This window comes from Chanos chanos, chromosome 8 (assembly GCF_902362185.1).
Source record: "Chanos chanos chromosome 8, fChaCha1.1, whole genome shotgun sequence".
In the NCBI taxonomy this organism is placed as follows: Eukaryota; Metazoa; Chordata; class Actinopteri; order Gonorynchiformes; family Chanidae; genus Chanos; species Chanos chanos.
Genome location: NC_044502.1, coordinates 38,512,750 through 38,531,560, shown reverse-complemented (window position 1 = coordinate 38,531,560; position 18,811 = coordinate 38,512,750). Strand labels below are relative to the sequence as shown.

The following is an 18,811-nucleotide window of genomic DNA, read 5'->3' as shown; positions in this document are numbered from 1 at the left end:
GCTTAGCAGACCAGACATGATCAGGCATCTCACAGTCCAATGACTCCCCCCGGACCACGGCCTCACGGTAAGTATATAGACTGACAAACACAACCATCAGTAACACCAAGGCATGCCATTTATTGTTTGTCTATATTAACACGACAAATCATTTCACACAAACCTTTATAAAAATACAGAATTATTTACTCACATTCACTGAAATGAATAAATAAATGCATTATATTTTCTTTTGCATTCGATTCTGATTAAATTACCTGAATTGTTGATTACCACCACCTCATTTTTTCATCTCAGTTTTCCTTTAATGAGGTTTAATATTTATCATAAAGAGATGACGGCAGAATCCGTCAGCACAAACATAAATTTACTGATGAAGCTTATTATTATTATTATTATTATTATTATTATTATTATTATTATTATTATTAAGCTTATTACTATGACTATCTAAAAGCACAGACAGCAAAAACACAGGGCACAGCTTTATCCTGGTAGTCCACCGTTTCCAAACGCCAAAGTAGACAGAAGAGATTAACATACTCACCATTATAGCGCCCTGAGCTATGAGTAACTGCTCAAAACTCAGCATTTCATCACATATTTGGGCACACAGACTAGGCAGTTGAGGAGATACAACATATTTAAAAGGCACTCTTTACAATGCTCATCTCTGAGCCTGGGGCGTTCCTTTAGAGTCATTCGGGCAGATTTTTAGAGAGGTAACCTTAAATTAAAGAACTGCTAAATGATTACATATGCATGATCTAAGCTCATTCTGGAGAGTTCAGGCCAGGGACACTAAAGATGGTGAGCCTCACCAGAGCATAGGTTAGTGTTGAGACAGGTGTTCTAAGCCATACAAATAACTTATGTAAGTTACACAGAACAAAAGATTTATTTTTTTTCCATAAGAGGCTCACCCGCTTCAGATGAATAACTTCCAGTGTCAAATACTGGCATGGCAAAGATAGGCTTCACATTTGAAAAGGAATCTAGAGTCATTTTTACGCGAGCACTTGTCCTTCATCTGTTTGAAAAACCTGACTGGCGCATGAACGAAAGCAAAGCGTGCCGTCATAATGAAGAGACTACATTCATGATTTTCAACAATGCCCCTCAAATCTTCCCCACGAGACCCTCTGCTGCTGTCCGTCCGCTGAAGATAACATCGTTGACCGAGACGCCGTCGTAGGAGGCCCCTGCCAACGTGAGGGGCATGTTGTGATCGCTGATGAATTGTCTCATCGCCTCTGTCAACAAAACATATCAGACACAATCAGCTGTGAACATTCAGGCCTCTGTATTAGATTAGGACAATCAGTCTCGCCGACATTCTTCAGCTTACCCAGTTTCTTCCAGTGGCCCAAATAATACTGAGGAATGCAGTCCTAAAGGAAAAAAAAAAACAAAAAAAAACAAGAGAAAAAAAGACAAGAGGGACAATTTCTCATCAGAAACGTAACTGAAGGGATTGTTGTTGTATGGCTAGGTGGCCAAATGGAAATGATGTGTTTCTACTCCCCAGTGATTACTGGGTACAAGCCAGACATGGGGCAGGGGGAGGGGGGGGTTGAGAGTTATAAACTGGACAAAATAGGTTATGGGGAGGTAGATATGGGGGCTGTATGTGTGAAATGAGTACTGTCTGTTCGCTGACAGCTCTGACACCTGGTCCATACAATTTCATACCAACCTGTCTCACGACACAAAGCCGCATTGAAAAAACAAAGACAAACAAACAGCACGGAATGAAAATCTGAACGTTTTAAATGACTGGCTTTACCCTCCAAATGAAAAGAAAGACCTTCCACAATGTCCTTAGATGAAATTACAACAATGCCCAACATCAAACTGTTCTGTAAATCTGCTTTTGTTTCACTGCATTCACACAAAAATATTTCTCTTCTTCAGGTGACTTCAGAGCGGATGCAGTTCTAACACTTTCAAACAGGATCTGTTCTGGCTGACAGAATAAATGACAACAAAATCTCTCAATGCACAACAAGCCAGTGACTCATTTCAAGGGACCCTTCCAAGCTGGAGCGACCGTAGAGCAGTAGCATCCTGAATACTAATGCTGAGCCTTGCAGCCTGTCTATGACTGTATGTCTCTATGCTTTGCATGTCAGAAGAATGCATTTGTGTGTGTGTGTGTGTGCAAACTAATCAATCCATTATCCTATACCTTACGTTTATGTTCCTCAGCCACATCTTGTATGTTTATGTATGGGTGTTGGCTTGTGTGAGAATTGCTGTTAGCCTTAAAGAGCAAAAGCCTGGTTCCAAACCCCCCCCCCCCCCCCCCCCCCCCCCCCACTGTCGAACCCCAGAGGTAAGACCCCTCTTCATTTGTCCAGCCAGGCATCCTGGAATCCCCTACTCTGCCCAGTCCCATCCCAAAGTGACAGATGAGCGCGGAAAAAGAGGAGAGATATATAAATAAAGGGAAGCCATCCATCTGTTGAGATATTTATCATCAGCAGGCACAGACTGTTTGCCTCAGCACTGCTCCTCTGGGACAGCAGTAAGGACTGATTAACAATGTGGACCCGAAGCAAACGGACAGCGGCTGTCGTTCAAATGAAGAGACGGCCGAGGACACCTGGTGGCCAGACAGCTTATAGCAGGGCGGCGATCAGAAGCTCTCACCGGACAAGGGCCTATCAATAGAGAAGCCGGTCTCGTTCTATTACAGAGAGAACCTGTTATTTCATACATGTTAAGTCTCTTCCATGTCGTAGCCATGGCCATGTATATGCTCTGGGACGCTCCTGCATTCTTTCTCTCTGACACCTGTACTCACGAAAAAGGACGAGCGATCTGCAGTTTCCGTCTCACCTTGAGTAAAGCGACGAGGCTCCACGCAGGTGTTGCAGTAACACTAAGGTGAGAGCTTACAGCCTGGGTAGCTCTCTCTAACAGTCTCTGCTCTGTGACCTCCTCTGGGCTCCCAAACACCTCCTCAAACCACGCCCCCCCCATCATCACCTGAGAAACAGACACACAGTGGTAAGAGTTCGCAAAAAACTAGAAATGACAATGACGACTAGAAAGGACTAATATGAGCATCACATACACAGGATCATGACAATTCAAATCCAGCTCTTGTTTGTTGAATGTTTTTACATATTAAACTAGATGTTCAACCTACCCAAATCCTAACCTCACACAATTTACTAAGTCGCTTAAAAAACCACCGGTAAAGGCAGTATCTTTTTACCTAGTTTTCATTAACAATACGTCTCAGCAAAACTGAAAATAGTGCTAAAGCAAATGTGTGGCACTAGCAGTGTGGGTTGTTTGCACATTTATACTGAATGTGTTTACCCCATTCAAAGTGTGTTTTTTTTTTCTTAATGGAGAAAAAAACATGTCCTTACCAACTGAAATTTGCCATGTAAATTAATAATACTTTAAGAGTAGGGCTTGTAAATTATTCAAAGGCTTTTTTTTCTGTTGTAGTGGAGGCCACATAGCTCTGAAAATTATTTATACCCTCCCGAGCAGGACAATCCTAACGGCGGAAAGTTGGATGGACCCGCTAAAGACATACAAGGGTGTTTTGGTTCAAGGTTGTGAGACAGGGCCCTGGAGGTCTGCCCACATCTGTACTCACAACTGAACTCTGAGAGAGACTAGAGACCCACACAGTTTCATGTCTTAAAGCATAAATGATTCAGATGTGTGCATTTATTTACCACTCATATACGCTCAAGCCACACTGCCTGGAGATGGTCACTCCGGGGTTTGATTTATACACATGTATGCGTGGGTGTACCCTTGAGATGATTTGAATGAGACAAAGTGTACTTGTACATGTTTCAGTGAGAATATGAGTGGAAAAATGTGTAGCGATTCTTGTGAGCTGTAGCGGTTGAAAGACTCACTGTTAACCTGGTGGTGGTTGTCTCCCCAGCGCGGTTGTGTTGTGGGAAGGGAACGGAGTCATACACTATGCCTAAGAGCCCTCGATCCTCAGAGGACGGCACTAAGTGCCCAAAGCCCTGCAAGCACACACATACACACACACAAACACACACACACACACACACACACACACAGGTGTACAAGCGTGTACGCGCACGAGCACACACATGCGTACACACGCGGATACGCATACACGCATGCATGCACAAGTGAACATGAACGTGCATGTGCGCACACACACACACACACGCACACGCACACACACACACACACACACAAAAATGCACACACTATTTAAGAGAAATTCTACATCAACCACATCAAATGTACAATTGCTGCTCAACTTTATGACTGGAAAAACCTGATTTGTAAAAATATGACAAACTATGATTAAGTATATTTTTATGACCCTATCGCTGCATTTGACACTATTCTATCCTCTTCCATCTTCCCTAGCTCTGATTCTCCCTTCTCTTTGGGTCTTCCTGAGGGCTCTCACCGTTACAGGCAGAATGGAACCTTCGTACTCCAGGTTCACTACGGCAACAGTCACTGAGGAGATCCCACGCAGCAGCTCTGACAAGGGTTGGGCAGCAGAGGGCAGTGCAGAGGCCAAAGCTGTACACAAATCATTCACACTCAAGCACAAACAAATAATGTGTTCGGGCCTAATACAGACCAGGACCTTGACGCTTATGACAGTAATTACCTGAGAGCAAGTGAATTAGCTCTTTTAACAACTACGATGATTATTAAGAATATTTTTCACTCTATTGAGAAACCGAATGTATTTGAATGTACAAAAGTACTTCATTATTTTACCTGTCGCTGGTAGTGCAGAAATTATATGATCAGCTTTCACGGTGGCTCCATCCTCCAGTTTGATCTATAGTAAGAAGTGAGACAAAAACAAGGGAAACAGTCATTGAGATAAACAGTATATTACTGCATCCAGTCAGAGACCCTATTAACAAGTTACTTTAACTTGCTCGTAGGTAGTTGTTCAAAAAATATGGAGTCAGGGGTTAATAAACTGAAGCAGAAACTGAAGCTGTGTTAAATGTACATAACTGTTTTAAATGCAGTCTCTGTATTCTGTCTTTGGAATTACTGCAAAACTGTGGTTAAGGTAAGGTCAAGCGCTGCAGCTAGTGCATCTGAGTTGACTGAGTTGACCTGTTTCTCTCGTCTCATACATTTCATTGTACCGTTGACCCTGTGTTAACCTACATATGACAAATAAACTCTTAAACTTAAACATCTATTCTGTGTCATTTTATATTCGCAGAATTGTATGTACACCTGTACAAACTTAAGCGGAAACTGACTAACATATAAATTTAAAGTCCATGCCGGCCATATCAACACATCTGTAAGGTCACTACAATATGTTTTTCACTCTTGTTGCTAGTTTTGCCAGAGCAGGAGGTTTCCCCTCTTCAGCTCATATCTCTCTCTCTCTCTCTCACCTCCCAGCCTGTTCCCGTTGTGTTCAGGTTCTTCACAGGAGCGTGTTGGTGGAGCTCTACCCGCTCTGACTTCTTCAGCACGTCCTCCAGGGCTTCTGGAAGCATCTGCATGCCCCTCCTCAGAGACCACTGTGCCCAAGACTCCTTAGCCGCTCGCCGTGCCAAGTCGGATGGGGGTATGTCAGATCCGCCGCCTGATACACAAAATAAAATTTGACACCTATTAAAAATGCTTTTTTTTTTTTCTTCTGCATGTCCAGCAAGTATGAGAGATACAACAGCGCATCACATCTCAGCAAAATAAATCAATCAATTATATTGTAAATTCATATGTATTAATATAGCCAGAAACGGTTTGTGTTAATGTATTTCCTTTTATTAACCTAAGTAGACAACAGCTAACTGTTGAGATTCAGCTCTTCTAGGTATAAGCATCTTCTCTTACCTGATCCAAGCAACATGCCCAGTATGATGGAGCCCCTAGCCTTCTCTGCTTTGAAGAGGGGCGGGAAACAGGAGCGCACGCTCAGCTTTCGACAGTCCCCAGCAAACACACCTCTGCAAAGGCTGTCTATTGCTATGTCAGCGAGCTGCAGAAAGAGTGATATACCACACTGAGTCAGAAACACAGTCAGTGAGTCTGTCTCACTTTCTACTCCCGTTTTACAGTCTAGTGAAATGATCGTCTATGTTTGCAGCTTATCAGTCTGAAACCCACACACCAACCCTTCAGGAGTGAGTGGGAGTAATACTACATGAGTATGTTCAGATTAACTCCTGATTAAAATTCTATGGCACTGCTCCAAAACAAGGAAAGACAAAAGGCAATATGAAACTGCTTGATCTTTGCCTACGTCCTCAGATTTCACTGAAGAGTTTATAGTGAGGATATGTCAAAATCTCTCTCAAGCTCTATGAGCAGAGAATAGCTCACCATGCATTACACAGACTGACATATGATTACAGAGTGATGTTAAAGCACTGTTATTACAACAGAGAAAACTGACATATGACGTTCATACCTCAGTGCCCAATCTCCTCGACACAAACGCGTGGATGGACTCATCCTCCTCTTTTCCTTTTCGAACCAGAATCTCCCTCATGCCACTCAGCAGCAGCGGACGAGTAAAGGGAGGGACCGTCCGGATCAAAGCGCTGAAAATGAAAAACAACACAAGGCAAGTGACAAGAAGAAATGCGGAGAAGAACCCCAAAGGCAGACAGACTTAGAATGTGTTTGAGATCATGACACGAGCTTTACGGGACGCTGACAAACCTTGAAACTGATTTACAGTAGTTCTCTTGCATCTTGCCAAGTTCAAGTTATTTAAGTAGCACCTTAACATGGTTGTCCTTACCTAACATTTGATGGCATTTTGTGTAGCTTTCCCTTCACATAGAGGAAACGGTTCTTCGAGGCCAAATGATCATACGTGACAGGCAAGAGTTCACTCTCCAGCCCCAGCTCAGACACCTGGACACGGGAGGAGAGGAAAAATTAGGCATGTGAGCCGGATTCTTTCAGTTTCAAGCAATACACATGTGCACATGAAAGTGTACCAAAAAGACGCTGTTCCAGATTTCATTTACATATGCACGGCAATGCAAGAGTTACACATCCAGGCGAACAACACATGTTATTAGGTGATCATGTAAAAATTCCCTCTCTCGTGTCAGTACCAAGTTGAGCGTGTTGCGACCCACTGCCCCAGCTGGTCGCACCCCTCTTGGGCCATGTTCAAACACTGCTCCATCTTCCCTGCGGGTGGAGTGTAGCCAGCCTCCACACCTAGCGCCCCCCTCCAATAGCACCACCTAAATGAGAGAGAGGGCGATAGACTCAAAGCATAAGAGGAAAGTCTTGAGTAGACATTTATAAAGATATTTAGTATGGAGTGACGTGGCGTAGCTACCTTAGACACCTGTGGGCTCTTGCTGAGATAGTAACCGGCAGACAGGCCCCCTATCCCCCCACCCAAAACAGCCACAGTTTTCTGCATTCAGCACCAATACTCCTGTGCCTACAACAAAACAGGTCTTAACAGAGCGAAAGAACGAGATAACATCAGTCATCTTGAGAACTGCTATATATTTCCATGCCTGAAATACAATACAGTAATTGATCAAGTAACTTCAGAACTGTCTGAAGAATTCTGGTTGCATATGGCACGCGAACTCAAGTGTGGGTTGAAGTGCATTGTCTTGGAAACACTGACTGCAAGGCACGCACAGCCAAGACCAAAAGGTTGGGAGGTGTCCTCCGATAAGGCAACAGTGTCGTTTTATCTAGACTAAACCTATTGAAACCACTGACAAAACTGCCAAGAGAACCTAGACAACTCAGCAACCCGAAGTGAACTGGAATTATTCTAAGGAGATCAGTGTTTTCAAGCAAGTGACAGCATAACTGCCACAGCTAGGCAGAGAGCTAAGCAGTATAACCCACTTAACTGACATAAACGAATGACAGTAAACATTTCCTGCTACCTTTCCTCCAGCTGAGTAGACATGCCAACCTTTCGTAACACATAGCATTCACTTGCATACAACCAAATTCAGAGAAGCAGTAAAGGACTGGCTAACTGCTTTTGCAGGAGCCCAAAGTGATGTTACTGATTAAGTCTGTCGGATCAAAGAATACTTTGCTTTTTACTTGCCTACAGTTGAAGAATTTGGATGGCGCGGTTCCGCACGTACCTCGCTAACATAGTAAGGCTCATGTAATCATCTCGCCGTCAGTTGGCCCAGGACTAGTCAACGTCATCATAAATGACAACACAAATAACCAATCGAAGCACGAGTCACTCTACCCCCCCCCCTGCAACAGCTGATAGGAAGACCCAGATAAACCTCCGTTAAAAAATATCACGCCGTCTAAAGAAAGTTGGAGTGAGGAGACGCGTGCGAAGGATGAGGATATCGTGCTGTAGCATCCCTGCAGCGACTCGAATTATTGGGAATGCCATATGATGATACATAAAATAGATTAAGCAAAAAGACTAACGCGGGGGCGGGTGCGGAGGAACGACTCATGCATGTGCATGTAAGCGCGAGTTCTCCTGTGAGCAAATATTAAATAAAAAAAAGTCTAATTAATTCTATGTTTAGGCTTCATTCCTTTGTCCGCCTACAACGTGACGAAAATCCCATCGTTATACAGAATAGCTGCGCGTCTTCTTCTTCGTTTTCTTCTCGCGCAAATATGAGAACCACATTGCTGCCCCCTGCTGCTTGAGATCATAAGACAACTGGCAATGTGGAACGAGTATTAAGACGGGCAGGAATGGACCACACCATCTCTAAACACCGTGAAATGAGCGCCGCAATAACGTGATGTTAAGGACTAACAAAGGTGTGGTCGATTGTGTATGTAATGTTTAAACAACCGTTTTGGCTAGGACATAGATTTGAAAACACATGAGGATGTGTTAAATTTCTTTTTTATTATTGTGGACAGAAATATCCATTGTTTTACTCAGTCAAATTACTCTTTGAGAGAAAGAGAGGGAGACATTGACATACATTGAGAGAGAGAGAGAGAGAGAGAGAGAGAGAGAGAGAGAGAGAGAGATACATTTTAAATATCCTTAAGTAATATAAGTAATATTAATATTAAGTATTGTGTTGGAAAAGATTTTGTAATAATAGCAGATTCATGATCATTTCCAGCCACTCTTGTTCTGTTTGAAATGGATCTTGTTGGAAGATTTTGTTACCACTTCTTTCATACTTGTGCATGACACATTAAACATAAATTACATTTGTTTGCAAGGGTAAGCTCTCTTCCAAAAGATATCCTGCTCCAATAGCTTTGCCACATAGTGTGCAAAGGCAACCCTCTTCTGAGCTGGCAAAGTACAAAGTAGTTCATCCCTTAGTTTGGGAAAATCCATTTTGTCTGGGTGAAGGGCTGACACTAGAAACACGTTCTGCTTGAGGTCTACCTGACCAAGAATTTCATCACTCCAATTTCTCACCTCCTCCAAAGATTCCTCTTCAATCAGATCTGCTTTGGACAGCACCAGGTAGCATACTTTCCTCAAACAGGAGAACTGCTGTAGCAGCCTGATACAGCTGAGACTTAGCCTCAGAGGGGACACCACAATGAGGACATCACACATGAGGGACAGGGGGGACAAGAGTGGATGTTCAGCAGGGCTGGATCCAGTTGAGTGTTCCCTCAGCCTACCTACCCTGCCCATCCCTGGGAAGTCCCAGAGAAGCACGTTGGGGAACTCTGGGAAGGAATAGGCCATTGCCTCCTTTGTGGTTTCTGTGACGCCTGTGGGAGCTGATCCTTCTGTCTTATTTTTCAGACCCAGGAGGGCATTGACAAGACTTGAGCTTCCACAGCCGGCCTCTCCCACCACCCCAATATCCAGCCGGAAGTGCTCCACAGTGGTCAGAACGGAGGGGAGCTTGGATGGATGGTCAGTTAGATCCTTGGACTGAAACAGCTCTGAGATGTGAGCCACATCCTCCTTGCTTATCTTCCCCATTCTGACAACAGTTGACACTAAGGGCCTGTGGAGATTAAGCGTAAAGTAAATATAGATGATCTAGATAATGGAGTCATACATAAACAAGGGCGTTTATAGCTGTCACGCAAGTAAAAGAACACAAGTGCCACTTATTAACTCATTACCTGAAGGACATACTGTTAAGCCCATATCTATCAAGGAACAAGATGGTTGTTTAAAATATAGGATAGTTGACGATATTGATATTTGAAGATATTAAATATTTTTTTTATAAAAATATCTGCATGAATATTGGCTGGTATGTCTGTGGTCATATAGAACACTATGCACTATCACAACGCAGATCCTAAATTTGGATCAAAATTTTGTAACAATACATTTATAACCACATTGAAAGCCATTCTTTGTTTAAATTTAATTGAGAATTAATATCAGGAGCTTAAATAGTTCATAACACCTTGGATTTTATAATTGAAACAAAACGTATTTTGAAGACATACTTACGGAAGAACGTTTCTTTGAATTTTAGAAACTCTGAGTTCTTTAACAACGTCCACCAAAAACTGACTGAAGGCTTTTTTCCTCAGCTCGGGCAGGGCGGCCTCCAGTGTGCCACGAATCTCACTGAGTTCAGTTAATTTATGAATCAGGAGATGATTTGCTCCTTCTGCTGGGCCCACGCCAGCTGCATTTCTTCTCTTCTGGTATTCCATGCTGCGTTCTTTTAATCGCTCCCAGGCACATGTCTTACAGGCTCCTGTGGGTTTTTCCTGAACAATGTCCCATTCCTGTTGTGCTCTAATAAAATACATTGCCTTGCCCTTCTCACCAACCTCTACAGCAAGCCTCATTTGTTCCTCCTGGTGCAACTCTGAGGTAAGGACTAGCAGCACATCAAAGTATAGCTGCTGATTGCCCTGCTGGATGATGGGGTTAGAGGAGAAATGCCCTTCCAGTGTCCATATTCGGACATTGGAGATGTGAGGGTGTTTAAGCATTTCAACACAATTGGGATAACTGCTCACAATGGTGTCACCAGTGTGCTCTTCATTGCCATCTGTATCTCCAGCTATCCTCACTCTCTTTTTTGGTTTTATTTCCTCTTCTTTTTCTTCTTCCTCTTCTTCTTCTTCCTCTTCTGAGTCCTCTTCCTCATCATCATCAGCTTCATTGTTACTCTCTTCCTCTTCCTCAGCATCCTCCTCCTCCTCTTCTTTTTCTTGTTTGCTCTGAACCTCTGTTGGCCCGCAGATTACTTTTACCAATTTAGCATTTGCTGCTTGCGTTCCCCCTGTGACTGCAATGTCTAAGGGAAAGTGCTCATAAAGGTTCAGCGCTGCCAACAATCTGTCCTCAAATCCTGTCATTGTTGGAGATAATCTCCACGGTGCAGTCACAGTTTTCACCTGTTCCTCACTCAGTTTGCCCTCCATAAAGAGTTGGTCTTTTCTTCTGAGAATAGCATGAATAGAAGGATTAGAATTAAGCACTGTTTTTTTTGTTTTTTTCTTTTAAACAAAGGAGGTGTTCCTATTCTCAATTCTAAATCCCCAGTTTAACAGAGCGACATATAACATGATATATATTTTCCAAGATGAAACTTCCACCATTGTAGAAGGTGTTCCAAACACTGCTGAGGAGAAATATATTGAACTCACCTAAGTGACATGGTCCGAAAAACCGGCAAGGTCAAGACTGCTTCGGAGCGGTAACACGTCTCTCCTGTATACCAAGCAGAGCTGCGCGAAAATAAAGTGTGACACTGCCTGACGTGCTAAGTCAATTATACACTTCACTAGAAGCCCAAACCTATAATGTAAATAATTCTTTCCGGACATAGAAGTTTGTCATGGCCTGGGTTCAAAACAACACAGAAGAGGGAAGCCAAGGCTCAGCACTAAACATAAAGAGGTTGGGAAGGAAAAAAATTTCATTTCCAGATGCCGTCCTCTTTTTCACTAATTGAGGTCGGGACCTCGAAACTTAAATCTATCCAAAAACATGGTGTTACTTTAAAACAAATATGATATTTAATCAATAAAATGACCTGGCTTTTGTCTGGAAAATTAGCACTGCAGACCTCAACTTTGGACTGATTAAATGTAATAAATTTACCAGTAAATGTATGCACTTAATCAATCCTCGGCTAAGAGTGATCGCAAAACAACATCCTGTGGTTGGCCACTTTCGAGGGCATGCTACTCCATGGGAGGATAGTACCGTTACATCCAGTAGATGTCAGTATTAGTCAAATAACTGTCCTCCCGCTTTCCTCAGTGGCGATGCAGACGTTGAAGAATATTTTTCATATATTGCAATACCAGTAGTTGTACTGCGACTACTACTTCTACTAGTTTTATACAGACGTTCTATGAATTTTATGTTCTCCATCTGAATGACTGATTTTGGTTGTTTAGATTCACAATTAATTGCTTTTATATCACAAACCTGAAAAATCAGGACTTTTTATAAGCGAATTAAAATAACATTCAGTTTAGTTTACGTGGGGGAAAATCGTGATTTCACAGGTTTTTGTTTACAGGAGTTTACAGGTTTATGATTTACCAATAAAAAGATAATTAAAAAAGAATAGTCTTGACAATGAGTATTAAATTACTGCTGTTCAACCCACAGTACGGATATTTTATGTGATAACAGTAATAATATTAGACAATATCAAATTAGAAAAATAAAGAGATGTGTTCGAGGGGAATTGGTTAAAATAAAATCAAAACAAAAGCGGACTCATGAACTGTTAGTTAGATCTAAGTGTTCACTTTCCTACATTTCCACAGGACACGCGGAGCACAAAACTCAGCTGCATCATAGAAATCTCTAGACGCTCTCAGCACAACGGAGTCTGATGACGTCATGAAAGTATTTGCTCCGCTTTAAGGGTAGAAAGAGGAATCCGCAACAGGTGAGAAACGGGAGAAGGTGAGACGGAACAGGTGCCTGCCAAACCTTGTTGTGCTTCGTAGTAACTGTAAGTAATATAACTGCATACAACAATTATATAACTATAAAGTACGTAGTTTATACTGAATTGTCCATGGGTTAACTGAAGACTGAGTCAATACGACACGAAAGCCAGTCCAGTTGGTGTCTGTGTCTCTTAAGATACAATTCTGTTTACTCTTCAGTGATTTTGTTTTTGCTCTTGAGAAGATTACAAGATCTGTTTAGTTAATGACACTTAATGTAATATGTGTGAGGGAAAAATAATAATAATAATAATAACGGACTGGGTTGGATGTAAAGGAATGTAATAAATACACTGGCTTTAATTCAACTAAATTAAAGTCAGCATAAAATCTTTAATTATTTGGATGTCAAATAGACTTTATCAACACCTCAGTTACCTTTTAAATGATCTGTTATTCTCTCTTTTAATTACCTGCTGACTGAGCCTGTGCAGAACTGGTTTGTTCACTTTCTTCTATTTTCCAGTGCACAATGAACTGTATAAATAAATCAGTACTTTTCCACTTTATATGAGGTCCTGAGCCCTGCAGATGGCTTGCCAATGTTGTCTTCAACCTCACTGATTTTTCTTTGTTCTGTAGGTTTAGGGACGTCTGGACAGACAGACAGACAGCTACCATGGCAGACGGAGGAGGACTAAAATGTTTGATGATTGTTCTGATCATTGGTAATGCATTTGCTGCTGTAAGTTTAACATTTTGCCTCTACTCATATACAATGCTTATAGTTACTTGAAATGCCACAGTCATTCAGACTTTATGAACTCATGTTATATATGAGTATTCTATTCATCAGTTATGTTGTATGTCCTGATCATATTTTGATTACACAGAGGCTTGTGTCTATGAAACACAAGCCTCTGATGAACTGAATGACATGTGTAACGCTCCTGTCTGAGGCTTATGTATTATAATAATTATGTATTATAATGCTTACATTTCTTGGTCTTTAGGCAGCAGGACTGGCTCTTTTTGCCTTGGCCATATGGGTGGCCGTCGATGGCTATGAGCTTTACCCAATTGCTGGGGTCTCTGGGAAAGACGACATCTTCGCTGGTGCCTGGATTGCAATTTTTACAGGCTTTGCCTTTTTCTGTACAACCGTCTTTGGGATTTTAGCTGCACTGAAAAAGAGCCACACCCTCATACTGGCAGTAAGAGTTTGATGGATTTTTATGAAAAAGACATGGGTGGAGAATGAATAAACTGAATGAAGTTGTAAAGTGTTGCTTTAATGTGTAACTGTATATTTAAAACTTTTTGGAATTGCTTGTTTTTCGTTAAATAGAACTGTTAATCTTAGTGTGACAGAAATATATATATATATTTACCTTTGTCTTTATAACCCTTTCCGTACAGTACCTCATCATAATGTTCATCATCTTCATATTTGAGTGTGCATCCTGCATCACAGCTGCCACCCACAGAGACTATGTGAGTGAATATGAATAGGGCACGTGATTGTCTTCTAACCACACAATCATTTTTTATGAATTCAGTCTTAGCACAATTAAGATCTCATATTAGAAAGTGCTACGCAGAGTTTACTAAACGCAATGACCAGTGCTTAATAGAGCAGAAGTCTGGTTTGAAAATGATTGTTTAAGGGGACTTCTTCTTGAGATGTTAGCTAGGTTGAAAACATTTAACCATGTCTCCTTCTCCAACTACCGTCCCTTTATAGCTGGTTGGAAACAGCAATCTGGTGAAGAAGCAGATGTTGGAGTACTATGGGAGTGACAGCTTTAAAGGCAAGCAGATCACACTCACCTGGAACAGAGTAATGCAGGATGTAAGTATATCTGAGTACATCAGAGTGATATGTTCTGGAAAATTCTCTACAAGTCCACTTTCTGAAGCACCAAGTGATCGTATGTACATAAAATAAACATCAAGTGATCATATGTACATAAAATAAAATTGTGCATTGCATCCGGAAAGGGGATACGTGTGCATATGTGCGCACGCGCGCGCGCACACACACACACACACACACACACACACACCCTGGGGAATAGCAGTGCCACCTTGGATTGTGTTCAGCTCTGACCTGACACAGCATGCCTGGCTTAGACTCACTTTCTACAGCCAATCACCTGTTAGTTGGAGAACAGGTTTGGATGCCGCAAGTGTGGGAAAGAGATGGGATACGGGCCCTTTTTTCTACAGTGAAAGATAAACAGATTAATTCCAGACTGGTTTCTGTGTGTGATGTGAGTATAGTGAAAGTGTCACAAAAGGTAGCAGGTATCTTAAATGCTTTAATGGCTCAACACAGGGCATACACGTGCACATATATGAACCAAAGTGAGCACCTAAATTGTCCACCCAAGAAGAGTTAACTTCATTTTTTGTGTTGTGTAAGTAAAAGTTCATACTCAGTTCTCTTGTGGACATATTGAGGGCGTGTGTGGTGATTATTCTAGGAGGATTTAGTGTGTACAGTAAACACAACCATACCCGAAGTTCAACAGGCTAGCCATTGTATATTTGAATGCTATTCAGAGTCACAGTCCAGCTGTTGTATTACCAACATTTCTTTCTTTTAACCTATTCATTGTCCACTCACCTCCACCTCTCCCATCCTTAGGTGCAATGTTGCGGTGCAGATGGCCCGGCTGACTGGATAGAATACAACTCCACCTTCCGACAAACGTTTGGGACCAAGTACCCCTGGCCTCTGAGCTGCTGCAAGAGACTTAGCACCTTTGAGGTGGAAAATGCAGAGGCTTGCCAAATTGGCCAGAGCAGCACCATGTTCATGAAGGTAACCCGGAGGAAAAATTCAGGTCAAAAACAGTTGTGCCTTGTGCTTTCTTTTGCCTGTAGACAGAAAATGACCGTTGACTGTGAAATGACTACATGTCAGCCTATGGGGTCAGGAACAGAAGCTGTCACAAACTATTTCTCAGTCTACAGGTGTGTGACTATCTGGGTGTTATTAATGTACTTATTGCTTGTTTTGCCTGTCTTAATTTTCACAGGGTTGCTTCAACCACATTGAGTCTGTCTTCAGTCGGTACACCTGGGCTGTGAGCTGGTATGGGTTCTCTGTGCTTATGTTTGTGGTAAGTTGCCTGCAACTCTCACACTGTTGTGAAGAAACACAGTGCTGGTCCATTTCAATGCGTCATTTGTTTGGCTGTAGACAACAAGGGTGTGTAACGTATAATACTGCACTTTGTCTCAGATATTTTGGTTATATCTTGAGGGTTCAGAGTGATTTTTTTGAGGGTTCATCGTTACAGCGATCAAGAAAGTTGATGTGGTTTTATTACTTGTCAAACATATGTTTCTTTTCTAACCTGCATCTCCATTGTTTAGTTCTGTTTGATGCTGCTTGCCATGGTGTACTACACGCAGCTCTGATCCCATGACTCAGTTCCTTCATTATGTCCACACCTTCATCCCTCCCTCATCTGATGGACTGTTGCCTCTCCCATTTATGAGAATATACAGGGACACGTCTTCTGTGTAAATGATGGCTGAACACAATTTAAGACTGTGCACTGTCATAGAATATTATTACATCTTTGTTTTTTAAGCTGTGACTTTGAATAACATGATTATATTTCTGAGGTCACATTCAAGTTTTTATAAGTTTGTCTGCTAATGATGATATAAAATTTTATATGGCAAGGGTTAATAATACATTTCAGATTTTAATACATCAAAGTTGCAATAATAGGAATTCATTGACACATTTCAGATTTATATTCCATAATACATTCATTTATTAGTACAAATTTGTTTTCGATAATGTTCTTGTTTGCATGATTATTTTTGCCCTCTTCTGACACTGACTCTGTTGACTCTGAATTGTATAGGTAGGGTAAATCTATGCTATATTTTTCCTGTGACATATGTATTTTTATATTTGTATGGATTTCACTTATGAATGTGTGAATGTGCAAGACAACCACTTGTTGCTTTTTGTCTCATTTTTCAAATGCTGAATCTCAGTAATGTTTCATGTGTCTACATGCTCTCTGAAGCAAAAACACAATATACACGCATGTGCCATTGCCAGAACGATACTCCCAACAGGAGTTATTACTCTTGTCCTTCCTGATTACCTAATTTGAAATAAGACGCTTGGCCTGGGGTAACAGGGAGGCATGTTAACTTGTCTACTCTTACTTTGATTCATTCTCAAATGGGTGCGCGTCCTTTTTATGAGGAGCAGACTGGTTTTACGGGATATTCCCCTGGGAGGGCGTTCAATACAATTCCATGCACTCATATTACAGTAAACAAGACAAAGCGTTGTTCATGTCTGGCTAAGAGGAGAATAGGATGAGAACGATAAACCTTTTCAGAACCAACAGAAAAGGAGGTTGAAACATACTATCACACTTCATCAGCCACAAACATAAAAATAAAATTTATGTTTGTGTAAAAATTTTAAAATTAAAAATTTGTTAATCAAAAGTTACTTGTTGTTTCCTTACCACTATCTATGTGGAAAAAAATCTTGTAGATAGTTGCATATATCTCTCAATATGAAAAAAATTCCCCTTTTTAATACGATTCAAATTTTCAGGATATGGTTTCAGTTATCATTATTGTTGAAATTTAAGGGCAGAGGTTGAGTAATCAAGGAGAAAAGAGTGTATGTAAGAAGTAGCTATGAGTGTCTCCTTAAAGAGCTGACATGAGATTAGCACACATCCACTGGTTTTTCACCTACCTACAGAATTCATATCTATATAACTCAACTTTACACATCATATCAGATTAAAATAATTTTATTCCTAAGCAATGCTTCATTCCAAATTTGATATCCATAATTTTCTTACTCCAAATAAATACAGCCTGTGAAAATCTGATTTTTTTTTTACATATAATTCTTTTAATGGAATGTATTGACTAGTGAATTTCAAAAAAAAAAAAAAAAAAAGCACACACCACGATTCTTCATCACTGATGGTCAGCCATCAGGTGTTTAATTCACACAGTGGAAAAATGTTACAAAATAAGATGAACTGCCTTTTGCAAAGTGCTCTAAGGCTGAAAGGGTGCGCGATGGACAAACAGTTTGTGTTACAGGTCATTCACACACCCACACACACACACCGACCCAGCCAGACACAGAGATCTGTCAACAAACACATAGGTAGTATAACCGTTTTGGGCAGAGTGTTTACAACCTTTAGGAACTTCTTCCCTTGTACATATTAACTGCATAGATATGGATTGAAAAGAAGGATTGATCACACCAACTCTTGCACATACACATGCACACACTCACACAGACAGACAAACAACAGAATTATGAGAACATCAGTGCTCTACCATGTACCCCTAAAGAACTTCACAGCAAACAGATCATAGGTTCATCAGTACTGGAAAGTTCTATGGTTAAAAAAAGTGTGCATTATGTAAGGACACTAGGTTTCACCAGACCCGGTCCACTGCCTAGTACCTTGGTACGAGAAAACCTCTGTGAAACTCCCACGTATTTGCATTTATACCGAGTCCAGTACCGCACATTACTGTACCAAATGATTGTTCAACAGAAAGGCACCGAGCTCTAAATGACTTCATGTTGAGCCATCATTGTTTTGTTTCAGCGAAGTCTCCTGACACTCATTCATGCTCATCTCCATTTTCCTTCAAATTCAGCACAGCTCAAATAAACTTTCATGGCGTAACTGTTAAAATACCAAAGGATACACTGAACGCAGAAAACCCCTGTATATAAAGATGCACATCAACCTCTTGTAGACAGTAAAGGTACTATGACTCACATTGATCTCGTTATAGACCAAACAGTAAATACTGCATCTGTAAACAGAACATATAACCAGTTATTTTGCTGATGGGCTGAGAATGTAAACAGAGTAGGTCATGAGAAAGCAAGTGACAGGTGTAGACATAAGTGTGTAAAAGGACAAACTGAGGGCAAATAAGACTAATACGCATAAACAAGTCGAAAAACAGTCTT

At 41.2% G+C, this 18,811-nt stretch overlaps 2 protein-coding genes across 3 annotated transcripts; one reads left to right on the top strand and one right to left on the bottom strand.

Annotated features, from left to right (window-relative positions):
• Window positions 1–449: 449 nt before the first annotated feature.
• ppox (protoporphyrinogen oxidase) lies at window positions 450–8,120 on the bottom strand. 2 transcript variants are annotated; one of them, XM_030781632.1, is made up of 13 exons: window positions 8,097–8,120; window positions 7,313–7,420; window positions 7,080–7,214; window positions 6,758–6,873; window positions 6,422–6,554; window positions 5,845–5,989; window positions 5,400–5,593; window positions 4,753–4,816; window positions 4,430–4,548; window positions 3,891–4,007; window positions 2,842–2,991; window positions 1,349–1,391; window positions 450–1,253 (listed from the first exon to the last, which is right to left on the bottom strand). In XM_030781632.1, the coding sequence occupies exons 2-13, from the start codon at window positions 7,397–7,399 to the stop codon at window positions 1,120–1,122; spliced, it is 1,437 nt and encodes a 478-aa protein (XP_030637492.1). In that variant the 5' UTR covers window positions 7,400–7,420; window positions 8,097–8,120; the 3' UTR covers window positions 450–1,119. The 2 variants fall into 2 exon arrangements, with proteins under 2 accessions (XP_030637492.1, XP_030637493.1); XM_030781633.1 differs by lacking the exon at window positions 8,097–8,120 and having other exon boundaries at window positions 7,313–7,424.
• A 5,363-nt stretch (window positions 8,121–13,483) lies between these two features.
• Window positions 13,484–16,233, top strand: upk1a (uroplakin 1a). The gene is made up of 7 exons (XM_030783345.1): window positions 13,484–13,549; window positions 13,818–14,018; window positions 14,224–14,298; window positions 14,549–14,656; window positions 15,455–15,631; window positions 15,849–15,932; window positions 16,189–16,233. The coding sequence occupies exons 1-7, from the start codon at window positions 13,484–13,486 to the stop codon at window positions 16,231–16,233; spliced, it is 756 nt and encodes a 251-aa protein (XP_030639205.1).
• The last annotated feature ends 2,578 nt before the right edge of the window (window positions 16,234–18,811 follow it).